General features: G+C 34.8%; 2 protein-coding genes across 5 annotated transcripts; one reads left to right on the plus strand and one right to left on the minus strand.

Annotated features, from left to right (window-relative positions):
- Positions 1–838: 838 nt before the first annotated feature.
- Positions 839–5869, plus strand: LOC110733621 (hydroxyproline O-galactosyltransferase HPGT3-like). The gene is made up of 12 exons (XM_021913689.1): positions 839–1054; positions 1748–1811; positions 2014–2063; positions 2185–2372; positions 3165–3225; positions 3372–3444; positions 3958–4081; positions 4185–4272; positions 4472–4522; positions 4855–4926; positions 5403–5515; positions 5628–5869. The coding sequence occupies exons 1-12, from the start codon at positions 891–893 to the stop codon at positions 5648–5650; spliced, it is 1071 nt and encodes a 356-aa protein (XP_021769381.1). The 5' UTR covers positions 839–890; the 3' UTR covers positions 5651–5869.
- A 124-nt stretch (positions 5870–5993) lies between these two features.
- On the minus strand, positions 5994–14453 carry LOC110733619 (protein HESO1-like). 4 transcript variants are annotated; one of them, XM_021913688.1, is made up of 10 exons: positions 14291–14453; positions 13252–13440; positions 11435–11608; positions 10159–10343; positions 9134–9229; positions 8387–8432; positions 7938–8044; positions 7482–7580; positions 7082–7376; positions 5994–6901 (listed from the first exon to the last, which is right to left on the minus strand). In XM_021913688.1, exons 2-10 carry the CDS (start codon positions 13436–13438, stop codon positions 6294–6296), a joined length of 1797 nt encoding a protein of 598 aa, XP_021769380.1. In that variant the 5' UTR covers positions 13439–13440; positions 14291–14453; the 3' UTR covers positions 5994–6293. The 4 variants fall into 4 exon arrangements, with proteins under 4 accessions (XP_021769380.1, XP_021769378.1, XP_021769377.1 ...); XM_021913686.1 differs by adding an exon at positions 14079–14123 and having other exon boundaries at positions 5994–7376; positions 14291–14448; XM_021913685.1 differs by having other exon boundaries at positions 5994–7376; positions 14291–14448.

The following is a 14453-nucleotide window of genomic DNA, read 5'->3' on the forward strand; positions in this document are numbered from 1 at the left end:
CTCGGACTTTGGGCCTTGGTGGCCATTTTGCCTATTTGGCATATGGGAGGCCACGTGGCGTGGCCTGATTAGTCCATGTTGGACCTCTTAGGGTGACAAATGGCGGACGCTGATTGGCCCACGTGGTGGACACGTGGCAGGTCCGGATTGGTCCATTTGTCATGGGTAATTTTTACCCTAAACAAGTATTATGCTTTATCTTTCTCGTGGTTAACCATGAAATACTAGTCTTGTAGCACCATTTATTTTAGTACTTGTGTTTTTTCAATTATGTGTAATTATTAATATTAGTAGTATTGATAAAACCTTAATTATGAAGTTTGTAATTTAAGGGTTTACGCTAATTTTATTGTAAGCGGATTTACGTTAATTTTATTGTCAAACAATCAACTTAAGGGTAATAGTAATCTTAACCCCGTTAAGGAACGAATATGATTAATTAATACATTATAAATATTTTTAAGGTAAAATTTTTATTATAAAAAGGGTAACTTTAAATTAGGATAACTTAACTCGTTTTGCAATAATTTAATGAAAGTCCATCAGCTCCGTCTTGATCAAGAATTTATATTATTATTTTGATAAATAAAAAAAAAAAAAAAAATCATGCTTTGACTTCTACGCAATCTACACCATGCCATGTAGGTGTCGAAAACTGACCCAATTTAGCGTGAATCAAATTTGAAAATTAATCTGAACCCAATCCGATCCCAACGAACTCAATTTGATACCTCACTTTTACTTGTTCACCTGGATGAACGAGTAACAGCAATAAAAAAAACCCTCGTACCTAAACGACACCGTTCTATTTGATTAATACCCTCTTATTACTGCTTTTCACTCAACTATAAGTTGAAACTCCCAACCTTGAAGTGCTCTGATCGGCAGAAATGGAGGGTTCACTGCCATTGACAACGGCGGCGAAGGGCGGAGGAGAGAGAAGAGGCGTCGGAAGATCATCTGCCTACAATTCTTCGTCGTCTTCTTCTTCCGCTAAACCTTCTCTTCTGTTGGCGTTCCTCTCTTGCGTCGCTTGTCTCTACGTCGCCGGCAGGTCAATTTTTCTCTCTCTCTTACTTTTGTTTCGTATCGATTTTGTCGTTATTTCTTGATTTTTCGATCAAATTGGAGAAATTGTATGATTTTGGGAGAATTTTGGCTGTAATTTATGTAGAATTCAGCGCATTTATTATGTGAGAAATTAGTGTGAATTCTCTACTTTTTGATTGTTTTCTGATTATTTTGACCTAATTGAAGAATTAGGCTGCTCATTTGATTGATGTTAGGGGCTGTAATTAGATCAATTTCTGGTGTTTTCAGATCGGATTGATAACATATTTTCATTGTTACTACGAATTAATGATCATTTTGAACTTTTGATGATTGATCATCTGATTTTATATTAGTACTTGAACTTACTGATCTGATTTCATTGGTTTGTAATCTGTTTTCGTCATTAATCAGTAGCCAATCAATCTGGAAATGTGTTAATTAAGTTATTAGAGTACTTTGTCCTTCAATTTAATTAAACGTCCATTGGTTTGGATTTGGCATTTCTGAGTGAAATTTCTGTAGGTTTCAGACCGAAATCTGTTATTTGTCGTGTCGGATGTTAGCTCCTTATGGCTGTACTCCTGCTGCACTTTAGTGTCTTATAATGATTCTGAGAAGAAATATATGCTCTTAACTTGTGTGTGTTTATTACTGTCTGCTCTTCCTGTCTTTAACTTCCGTGTCATAAAATCAGGTTATGGCAGGATGCTGAGAACCGAACTTTACTGGTCAATCTTCTCCAGAAAAACTCAGACCAGGTACTGGATTGGAAATTTGGATGTTTATCCTATCCTATTTACATAAAAGAGTTGATGCGGGAAGGACACTATAAAATTATATAGCTCTTTTCGTGTTGTTGAGCTAGCAATGACTGAAAATTGTCCATTATTTATTTTGGTTTCTTCAGTTCTGGTTGATTATAATACTCGTGGCCTTTTTGTTTCCATTTTCTCTTTGCAGAGACCAAAGGTTCTTACTGTAGACGATAAGCTTATGGTGCTAGGATGCAAGTACTGCTCTCATTCTTTTTATTATATCTATACCTTCTTTGGTCTAAATGCTTACTGCTTGTGGATGCTTTTGTGTTGCGTTGGTCATTTTCACTGATATTTACAATGTTGCTTGTTTAAGAGATTTGGAGAAAAGGATTGCCGAGGCAGAAATGGACTTGACACTGGCTAAGAGTCAAGGATATCTAAGAAATCAGCGGAAACAAGATGGTTCTGCTGATAGGAAGCTTCTTGCTGTTATTGGAGTTTGCACCGGATTTGGAAGTCGTTTAAAGCGCAGTACTTTTCGAGGCTCGTGGATGCCTAGAGGTTAATGTCCATTCTCTTTATTTAGTGTCGTGCTAGCAATCTTAGCATCTACAATTGTCACTCATTAAACTACTTTATGCTAAAATCTCTCATAAATGTTTTGATCACTGACATAATTTCATGAATATCATGATATCTACCATTTATTACTAGTTACTAGAGTACTATGTATCTAGCCTTTTGCTTTACATAATCTCATGATGTCCTCCATTTTTTTTTCTCAGACAAGTAAAAATTGTTTGGGGATCTCTTTTACTTTGTAATCAATGATCTTGTGTCTGTTTTTTCATCTCCAGTTTCCCTTCCTCTTCCTTCTCTCATATCCTCAACTCAATTGAATGTTGTTCTTAATTTGCATGACCATTCATCCCTATTGCAAAGTCTGCTTTTGGCTCTCTGCTATTCCATGACTTGCATGGCTTATCATGTGCAATTTATGAATGGTCTCTAAGAGTCTAGGTTGTTTATTTGGCATTGCCTGCTGTTGTACTAGTAATTTTATCGATTGATGAGTCTTGAGTGATGGGCCTGTGATAAATCATTACTGATTTAATAGAGATGTTTGACTTATCCGTTGGAGAAGTCCTTTGACCTTAATTTCTTGCAATGTGGCTTATAACGCACCTTCAGCAAAATACGTTTCACTTAATATTTGCTGCTTGCTTGGTTTGGAATTCCTTTGATTTTTATTTTTTTTTAATAAGTTGTCTATGTGTATGGTGTCATTAATTATTAAAACTCTGTATCTGCAACTAAGCATGTGTATCACAAGCTTCATGATTACTGTTTCAGGTGACAACTTGAAAAAACTGGAGGAGAAAGGAATTGTCATACGATTTGTTATTGGTCGGAGGTCTTTTTTCTGCTCAACATCTTTTCTGGTCTTTGTAGTTGACACTTTGCAAGATGCTGAACATTGCTATCATTTTTTGCTTTCCTATTATTACTATCTTCATACTTTCTTGGACATTACTCACTTCTTGACTTTCTGAAATGCAGTCCAAATCGAGGTGATAGCTTGGATCGTGGCATTGATGAGGAAAACCGCCAAACTAATGATTTCTTAATTCTTGTGAGTCAAAGACTGATAGCTCAATGGAGACCTTGATTTTTAAATTTTATACTTATTGCTGGCTGATGTTGCTATCACTAAGGGCTTTCTTGAAAGACTGCACTCAAATAAACAATTATATGTTTCCCATGATCATTTACTGCTCCTTGTAATTTGAATGATTTTAATTCTTGTATCTTGATTCATATCATATTTTTTATCTTTAATAGCTTGTATATATATATATATATATATATATATATATATATATATATATATATTCACAGATGTTTGTATATTTCTGATTTTGGCTTTAATCAAATTATATGTGGCTATGTGCTAAGTGAAGATGTAAAATTAAATATTTGTTTTCCCTTGACTAAGTATTAGTTTTTCCCTTTGTATCTGGATATTAGGTATATGCTATTATTTGGTTTTGTGAAGTGCTAGTATAGCAGATTATGTCTAAAGGATCTGCTTGTAACTTGCCAAAATCTGGTTTTGCTATGCTCATGTAATGCATGCATTTTCTAGGAAGGGCATGAGGAGGCTCAAGAAGAATTGCCAAAGAAAGCAAAGTTCTTCTTCAGTACTGCTGTACAAAATTGGGATGCTGACTTCTATGTAAAAGTTGATGATAGTATTGACCTTGACCTTGGTAATTCTGTGAAAGTCAACTCTTATTCATATGAGTGATTTATACACGACTTAAGTCTCTTCTAATGTTTTAGCTCATCATTTGCTTTCCTTTTATTTATCAGATGGGTTAATTGGACTTCTCGAGAGCCGTCGTGGTCAACAGAGTGCATATATTGGATGTATGAAGTCCGGAGACGTGATAGCAGAAGAGTAAATCTTATGTCTTTACTAGATTTAGCTTGTGTGTGTGTGTGTGTGTGTGTGTGTGTGTGTGTGTGTGTGTGTGTTTGTGTGTGTGTGTGTGTGTGTAAGCTTTAACATGGGTTTGAGCTCCTATTTAGCTTATCACTGTGTCAAATAAAAATTTGAATACAATGTCAGGAATTTTATGATGTTCATTATTTTTCAGGGGAAAACAATGGTACGAGCCTGAGTGGTGGAAGTTCGGTGATCAGAAATCGTAAGTTAGACCTTTTACAAATTCGATCTTTTGCTATCTGTTGCTTTTGCCATAGATAAGGATGCTTAAAAGTAGGTGTGGGTGGGGTGGGGGCGGTCATATACTTAAATGATTAGTAGATTGATCTCTTTGTGTGATAGTCCCATCTCTTGTTGTAATATGCTTGTGTGAGGCTAAGCTGATCGTTATGCAATAATTAGCTAAGTTATGGTGTACTCAATCTTTTGCACCTATAATATGCTTATCTACGGCATATTGTCTTCAATTGTAGAATATGAACTTATTTTATGTCAGCTATTGAAACCTTTATATTTTTCCTTTGTTTGCATCAGGTACTTCCGACATGCTGCCAGTTCACTTGTAATACTGTCCAAAAGTTTATCAGAGTACATTTTTGTGAACAGGTAGTTTTGCCTAATTGTTTTTGCCCAGATAACATGATTATAATCAAATTGAACTATTGGGGTGGTAGCAGTCCTTTGAAGTTTTCTTGCTAGGCTGGAAAGTGGCATTGTTTTTAGAATAAGCTAAATACTGATTTGCAACCCATAAGGATTTCTGAAATCCCCCCCCCCTCCGGCGGTTGTCAAGGAAATTGGGCGCAATGCTAAGACAAGCAAATACTTAACTTACTCCTATCGTGATAAAAATATGATTGCATTAGTTTGCTGGCTTTTTACAGAATCAAACTTCCAGCCTAGTTAGTTGGGAGGTAGGTTGGTTTAACTAGGCTCGTATTTTGATTTGGGCATTTAAGGTTGTTAGGTTGAATTTCATAAGTATTTTCTCACTAAAATGTGTTTTTTCTATTATTAATTTGAATTGGGCAAGCATTTTAGGATTTTCTAGCTCCTAATACTTTATTTGTTCCTTCATCTAGTGTATCTTTAAAGACGTATGCGCATGATGATACATCAGTTGGTTCATGGATGATGGGATTGCAAGCCACTTACATAGATGATAACCGACTTTGTTGCAGTACCAACCGTCAAGGTATTTTGTATTTTCAGACGACCATATTTTTTTTTGCCAAAACCTCAAAGATTTAAATTTATTATTCTATTTCCTGTCAAAAAAAAAAATTTATAATTCCATTTTTTTGCAGACAAAGTGTGTTCTGTGGCATGATCCCGGTGAAGGTAGAGAGAGGAACCAGGAGCATTGGGGGGGGGGGGGGGGGGATTGGTGTAGGAGCTGTATAGAAGAATACGAATGCGAGGCCTTCGTAAGCCATAACAAGAGAAGTATTCAGTACAATCCATTATTATTTTTTATTACAATACAGGCCTATTCAGTGTTCACACAAGTTATATTAAGCTCATGAATGCCAAAATTTTGAGTCCACGATATTGAGCTGTCCATTACCACTTCTCCTCTCCCTCATTTTCAGTCCAATTTCTCCATAATCTCTGATCCACAACAAGGTTTTACTGTCTCCATTTAACTATGAAACTTCGCGATGAACTTTTAATTTGTTGACACTTGTGATTCATTCCATAAATAAAATAAAATCTTCTTTCAAGATTAATCACATAAATTCAGATTTCTATCTTCCTCGAGCCTTGAGGCTATTTAGAAAAGAAAATCATGAAAGTTGATTACTAATGTGAACGACAATTACACAAAGCAACAACTATCGCTTGCGCATCTACTCTGCTAGTATTATACCATGTCCCTCAACTATTGATCCATCATTTACATTAAGGCTAAATCTTAACCCAACCAAAAGAAGTCCAGAAGATACCCTGTTAGAGTTGGACACCATAGAAGTTCACAGCTGATAAGGGTGGTAAGATACATGTGGGAAAGAGTGGCGAGTATCATGCGATCTTTGTAATCCAGCAGGATCTGGATAAGGAGCAGTAGGAATGTAAGGCTGATGGGGAGGCATTGCACTACTACTTGGTCTATAGGATGAAGTATATGGAACAGATGTTTGAAAACTAGTAGCAGGATGGTATATAGTTTCAGCCTGAGCCTCATGTCCAAATCCTGCAGCAAGATTAGCAAGGGGATGTGGTCGGCTCATTGAGCCGGAGTAGATTGGTGTATCAACATGCATTCTATCATGAATGTATCTTCCAAAACCTTGGACTGGTGGATTAAAAACAGAAAATGGACCTGCCAGGAAATTTGGAGCATGTCCTACATTGTGAACATGAGTCCTCTCTGATCTAAACCCACTATGACCTTGGATATGTTGATTAGAATGAGAGGGCAGTTGGTGCTGTGGAAAAATGGAATCAGCATATTTCATTATTTCATGATTTCTCTCTGGTCTAAATCCTCCATAACCTGAAAAGGAAATAGGTTGGCGTGGAGGATACTTTGGTGAAGCGTCTCTCAAAGTCTCAACATGAGTTCTATCGGCTATAAATCCTGCAGAACCTTGAAGATACGGGTTAGAATAGGGAGGCAGTTTGCCATCCAGAATATGTGGAGGTATAATTACTCCAGAGCCTTGGACAGATTTTCTTTTTTTTCTGGACTTCTTTTTTACCCTGCCAGTCCTAGACGGTGTTGGGACTTTCGTGCTGGAAGGACTATGACAATGCTTACCTTGTTTTCCAGGTCTTTGCTCCTCAGCAGGAGCCCCCTGTGTCGGGCACTTCTTCTTTCTTTTTTGAGGGACGGACTTTGATAGATTTGAATCACAGGCAGTTGCAATTATCTTCTTGGTCTGAGGTGGAACTTTACCAAATAAAAGAGACTTTAAATTGTCAGCACTAATTATTCCCTTGGTAAAGAGCTGAATCTGTTCCACAGAGCGCCGGATACATGAATATATCTTGGTAATTTTAGCAGACCTAACTGCTCTTGCAGTATTCTGGGACCTGTCAGTAAAATCCTCAATCTGCAAGATATTCAGGTAGGAAGCTATAGGACCAATATGTTCAAAAAAATAATTGAATTAAAATTTACAGGCATACATTTTAGTTAATAAAGTCAGGCAGCTTACTCTTATCAAACCCGTTGCTTTCCAGTTTTTATATATCCATGCTCCCTCAAAAGTACTAACACAAATTCCCTTCGACCACAGTGATTCCACTGATTCAATCTATAATGGCAAGAAAAATCAATGGAGGATATCAAAACCAGTGGGAATTGTACAAAACTACTGAGTACTGACAGATTAAAAAAAAAGGTTCTAAACCAACCATATCATGCAACTCCCTTTTTTGATACAAAACTTAAATGTGTTTTTAAGATGTAGCACATAAAGCAGTGAGCATTTAAATTTAGAAGAGTAAATTAATTGAGTTTATGTCCTTGTGTGCTTCTTAAGAACTGCATAAAATGGCATAATGGAAATTTAGAGCAACCCATGATATAGGAGAAATTATTAAAAACATAATCCATTAACCTACCCCATAACTTGAAACCGAGATAATATCATAATAATCAAAATGATTACCTTAACCAACAGAGATACAAAGAGCTCAGCAAGAGATTCTTTATTTCGTTTTCCATATTTCAAAAATCTAGGAATTATTTTCTTCACAGCCTCCGGGTCTGTTCCATCTGGAGTGCGTGACGTAAAAAGAGTAGTCAAAACAAAAATGCTGAAAATCTGAGATCATCTCTATATGACTATTCCCAGCATAATATTCAGTAAAACCAATGGCAAATTCAGAAATGATGTGTACACAAATTACCCCAGAGGCCCAGAGTATCATTTTGTCTACAGAAAATACAAAGGTTCGCAAGTATTGCAACTAATATCAAGTCTTGAGAGTTGAGACTGCCTATTTGAAAAATTAAGCTCCACTTCTCTCTAGGCAGAAGCAAACCACAGCTAAAAAGAAAAAGAAAAAAGAGGATCCATCTAATATTAATATACTCATGATCAGGAAAAAAAAATACCTTTCAATATGTCAGAAAATGGAGGTAATATTGGGATGTCTCGAGTCTGCATCAATCAACATAGAATCACCAGAAATCATTGAAGAAAAGTCAAATCAATGATAAATCATTGTCCCAACATTATTTATGAACCACAATCATTAATAAGTCATTTCCAAATGCCAATATGATAAATAGAAGAAAGACTTGATGTTTTTACTTTTTAGGATACTAAACACATTTATAAAATCAAGATGATTATATACTTCAAGTTTTCAACACTTGTACAAACTCTGCCAAGAAGCATTCAATATAGGCTAACAGTCATTTCATGGTGCAAAGATGATATTTTAACCTTCTGGAAAGAAAGATAATCTGAAAACTGGAAATAAATACACATTTAAAAATCTGGAACAGTTCAATGGTCATGAAATTAGCACAAATTCAGCAACAGGTATCCATGCAAGTCTGATCACCGCAGGGAAACTTGCAACAAGCATCAGCCAACAAAATGACTATTCAGATGGCCCTTGGAGAAGAATCAATGGTAAAAAATGATGATAAAACATCTGTATGTGCATTAATCTGCACAAATTACATGGTGATATTCCCAACCATACAGTATAAAAATGCAGTGCGTGATATTCACTCTGATTAACATCTTTTTCTATAATCTTGATCATGTTTATAATTTAGGTCATTGGTAAAATTCTAAGATACAAGAAAACAACAAAAAATAAAGATAATAGGTTAATCCAAGTGTCATACCTGCAAATGAAATGCCGCCAGTAATATCAGTGATAGAGAATTCAGTGTACCATCTTTAGAGCTGTTGATATCTTGTGCCTTAGCCCATGCTTTCAACTGCAAATCGGTTGCAAATGAAAAGGTTTACACAAATATGTTTCTACAGATCAATAGTTCAGTTCCTTTTTATTTTGGGTATTTAATACAGTGACAAAGTCAGCAATCAGTATAAAACACAACCCAAATAGCAAATGGAGCTCTCATTGAACTACAAGCCCCAATCATAGTTTCATACAGTACATTTATTCAATAACCAAATCATGTTTTCTCAATTACAGGCCTTAGTTGCAGCAAATAAAATCCACCACAAATTTTCTCCTTCTGTATATTAATTTTCGTATCATAATCCAGCCTTTATATCTTTGAAAGTTGCTATTGCCCAACCCAAAAATAAATTGCACACTAAAACAAAGGCAAAACACCAAATAAAATTTGCAGTACACCCTTTTTTTTTTTTTTTTTTTTTTTTTTTTTTGTTTTGGTTCTACTCACTTTCCAAATTTGACCTTTTTTGTTCTACTCATTTTGCTAATTCTGTCTTAGGCATACCCCCTTTACAAGCTTACCCCTTTTATCCCACAATAATTACAACTTTCCACACTCTCTTACTTCATACACCTTATCCTTACACCCACCAACCTTTTTAACTTTTTCTCCCCCTACTTAAGCTAACATCCGATCATCATTTTTAATATTATTTTACGGTAGAATATAAAAGAACAAAGGGAGTATAGAATAGTGTGTATATGTGTCCCTATGTGATGTGAGAGACTAGCTTCTATAAGTTGGTACATCCAAAATCTTATAAGTCGTGACTTCCCCCAAGAAAGTAAAACAATTATATCTTTTTACCCATCTTATTGAAAGACCTTCATCCATCTATTAATGCGGAGCAAATGAAAGGGAAAACTAACATATGTTCAATCAAGTCCTTACAAGCTATTACCAACTACAGCTGATTGGCTTTTGATTCTCCTTTTACTTACCATAAAACTTAGCTTTTGAAACCTTTCATCGATAGCCGAAATCAAGAAAATAATGTGGGATTTAGCAATACCATCTCTATTTCCAACTGAAAAATCACATTCAATTCCAGATCCAGAATCAGTAACTTTTAATACAGGCACCCTAGCCGACATGATCAGCTCCACAGTTGTAACACATCCTTTCTCTGCAAATATTTAAAAGGGTCAACTGAGCTTGGAGCGAGGAAGAAAGGATTCAACTATATAGTGAGTGACTGACACCCACAAAACTTGGAAACTTTATCAATTGAGCAAAATGAAAAGTCACATTTTAAACAAGATAATGGCCAGACAGGGAGATAATGAACTACCTCTTGTTCAGAACTTCAGATACACCAGTTATTGACTTAGTGTTTATAGAGACAGCCTATTCTGTTCTGCCACATAATGCAGCAAAGTGGAATTTTATATTCAAACTTCACTTTGCTGAATTTCACAAAAACCTATGACATGCTAACATCGCAACTAATCCCAAAAAAAAAAAAAAAAAAAAAAAAAAAAAAAAAAAAAAAAAAATCTCTGCATTATTCCTACTAACAACAGTGTGCCCACATAATTTAAGTACTACACCAAGAGTCAAGACGAAGTTTCTACATCACAAATAAGCTTATAAGGCAATAATCACTGTAATATCAAATTATAATATTCTCATAATCTCAAATTATCGAATTCCAATATGCGTATTATTATATCCAATTTATCGTCCTTTTGCTTTGATTAATGCATGTTAATCTGTTAATCTAAGCATTATTCCTCATTCTCACTATACATGGGACGGAGGTAGTATCTTCTTTGATTAAAGCCTTATATATTTCCTTTACGCATGTTAAAGCATCATTTCAAATACACCATGCTTCCGCCTACGACACTACTTGCATGCATACTTACCTCTAAAAATTAGCACTTAAGAAAGTGCCTACGCATTTATATATTGGTTATGTCATTCAATAGAATAAGTTAACAAAAAAAATCAGTTAGTTTATCTACTTGATACCGTAAATGACGGATATGCTACTCTATATTTTATACGTAGCTACAAAATCTTACACACAATGATTATCCACCGCAAAACCAATAATTTTGAAGCAGATTTCAGCACCAAGGAAACAATTAATAAATGCAATACATTTAAAAATTCAACAGAGGAATAACCTCGATAAGATTAAGTAAAAGAAGTATCAAAAGAGAGCCATAAATTAACAAACGTTAAGTGAGGAGAAATTTGTAGGTTACTTACTTCGAAGGGCATAGAATTTCTTTGCAAACTTGCGGAGGGTCTTGATTTTTGCAATGCGATCAGCTTCAAACAACTGATCATTAAAATTAATTGATAAATCGAGGTCACTTTTAGCATCGAACATATTCATCAAGAATGATCCAAAGTCCTCCACTACAGGGCATTCTTCATTTCCTGAGATTTATAAGAATGGATTCATTAGAGAGGTTTTATTTTATCCCTCATTGATACCTAATTATAATAAATGTATAACACAAGAGCATTAAAAAAATGATGACATAAATGGATTTTTTTCAAAGAAAAAAAGGGTGAAGGGGGTGACAATTGACATGAATAATCCCTAATTTCACTCATCCTTTTAAATTAATCACACTTTTTGAAATTTTGGTAATATAGGATTAATCTGAGGTCTTGTGGGTACCTTTTCAAACTATTTTGGAGTACTAGTCTTTCTATATACGACAGACAATAGACAAGATAAATAGCAGATCATACTCTTTTGTGAATATAACCTCCAAACTTTAAATTAATTTTTAATAATCAAAGGTAAATTTAAATTTAACTTGTAAGTGAAATTTGGTATTCTTCCAGCCATTTTCCTGAATAAAAAGACTAGGGGAAAAAGGTAAGATTGACCACCCCCCCCCCCCCACCCCCTCCCCAAAGAATAAAACAAATGATTAAAGTAAATGGTGGAAAGTGTAAGAATGATTACTTCTAGTTAATAAGTTGACAAGGGGTTTTTTTTTTTTGTTATTAAATTTTGTGCTTTAGCTTCCGCTTATGACTTCTTTAGGGGCACCTCTCAACCAAAAAAAAAAAAAAAAGAACCTAGGGGCCAAAACAGCTATACCAAAAGGCCGAAAAATATCCTTTTTAGCTCAGCAATGTACTTTGCTATACAATAAACAATCAACAAAATAAGATTCTCTTCCCAATACTATATTGCAGATTGTACTTCTGAAAGTTCTTAAAGCACATTCCACAAAGTATATTCCGATTCAATCTTTTAAATCTATAAAATCGCAATTTTATCAGATAAGGGAAGCGGCAGTATGCCACTACTTAGTGAGTGGCTATAAAAAAAGGTAACATAAAGAGCTAATCATTCTACATTTCTTAATTATTGTAGTTTATTATGTGTCATGACTCATGAGTGATAACTTAGTTTCATTCAGTATATGTGCCCTTGCATTGATGTTGCAATCAGCTCTGGTGCAGCAGCTACTGCTCAGCAAGATCTACAACAGGTTAAGATACAACTGTCTAATATAAGGTCTTGTAGCAAGACTACTTGTGCGAAATTAAGACAATTGAAAAACTTATTCATGTTCAAGGGCAAAGAATATGATTCAGACTAGCTTATTTATCGGGCATCTCTGCACAATAAAAATTTCAATCGATAACAAAGCAAAGCTTGTCAAGGAACATGTGCATAAAGCCAGAAATACAGTTTAAAAATGAGGAATTTATACTTTCACTCACATGCAATATGTTTTGTGCAAAAGGTAGTAAATTTCTCTAGCTTTACACAGTCAATATTACATCCACACAAAAAAATATGCACTTCACAATAAACAATGTGTCAAACTTCACCTTTCAAACGTTTAAGAAGCGCCATTAAGAAATTGCAAGACTTTCCCAGGATAAATTATTTAAGAACAGAATATCTAACAACACTGCGAGCAGTACCAAATAAAATAATAACAATAGACTATCTCTCCTCTTCTATTGATTCAAGTTCAGCATGAAATTATAAGGGGACACCCACTAGCATATGGTGATATAGTTCCTCGTGCACATAAAAGAAAGCTTACCATACATTTCCCTAGCAATATCATTAAAAATACGAATCAAATCCCTTCTATTGGCATAGTCGTCAATGCTGGGACGGGTAGATCCATAAACCTCATCCAGCAGGGTCTGAAAAGAAGATAATTGAGAAAGCAAATCTTTGTTCTTCTGCAATCCTAAAACCTCCTGTTTCTTAGCAGTCATCAACATCTCTGAAACAGTCGCCAAACCAAACTAACTCATTAGAATAACCTATTTTAGCTTTGCCTCGATAACCACAACGAGAGTCAAGAGGTACCCTCTAATTCATGGCTCAAACAAATTACAAACTTCTTAACAGGTAAAAGGAATATATACTAAATCAAGAACTCAATAGATACATCACTTAAACTTTACGCTGTTTGTACCTTAAATTTAACAAAATCTCTAATCATTTACTAGTAAAAATTACAGTATAAAAATTGATATTTTGAAAATATGCATTGAGATGAACACAATAGCAATTCGTATAATGACATGTCGACATATATCTTTACATATTACTCGCAGTACATAAACAAGGTCAAAGTTAATATATAATAGTGAAAATAGTCAAACCAATGCATCTAAACAGAGGGAGCATGATACGATAATCTGTACAAACTACTAATCATCTGAATATTATGCACATTTGCATCACTTAGTCACAAAATTAACTTAAATAAACAATAAATTAGTGCATAAGATCATAATCATCATCATCATCATCATCATTAAACACTTAAATCAATTACTCCATCACTAAGCCGCAAAACAACTCGAAAATATGATCATAACAATATTATTAAGCTGAATTGAACGAAATAATCACCACTAATATTGAAGCTATCGACTTCAATTAACCGCCAAAGAAAAGCTGTTTAACAAAAAAAAAACGAATAATCATGCTTACCGAAAGAAGAAATTGAAAGGAAAACGTGATTTGGAAGCAATAAACCAACTGAAGAAATCGAAATCGAAATTGAAATTGAAATTGCAGAGAAGAAAATGAATTAGATTGATGAAATTAGGGTTAGAAGATACCTCAGGAATCGGAAGCGTCTGAGAAGAGGAGAGAGAGATTGGAAGAGGATGGAATGAAGGACCAGCAATTACAGTCGGTTAAAAGGAGGGCGGGGAATTTTAAGGGGCTCGTATGACTGCGAATTTTGTCAATTATAGTGCACAAATTAAGGTGACAAGGACT

Source organism: Chenopodium quinoa, unplaced genomic scaffold (genome assembly GCF_001683475.1).
Source record: "Chenopodium quinoa cultivar QQ74 unplaced genomic scaffold, ASM168347v1, whole genome shotgun sequence".
Classification (NCBI taxonomy): domain Eukaryota; kingdom Viridiplantae; phylum Streptophyta; class Magnoliopsida; order Caryophyllales; family Amaranthaceae; genus Chenopodium; species Chenopodium quinoa.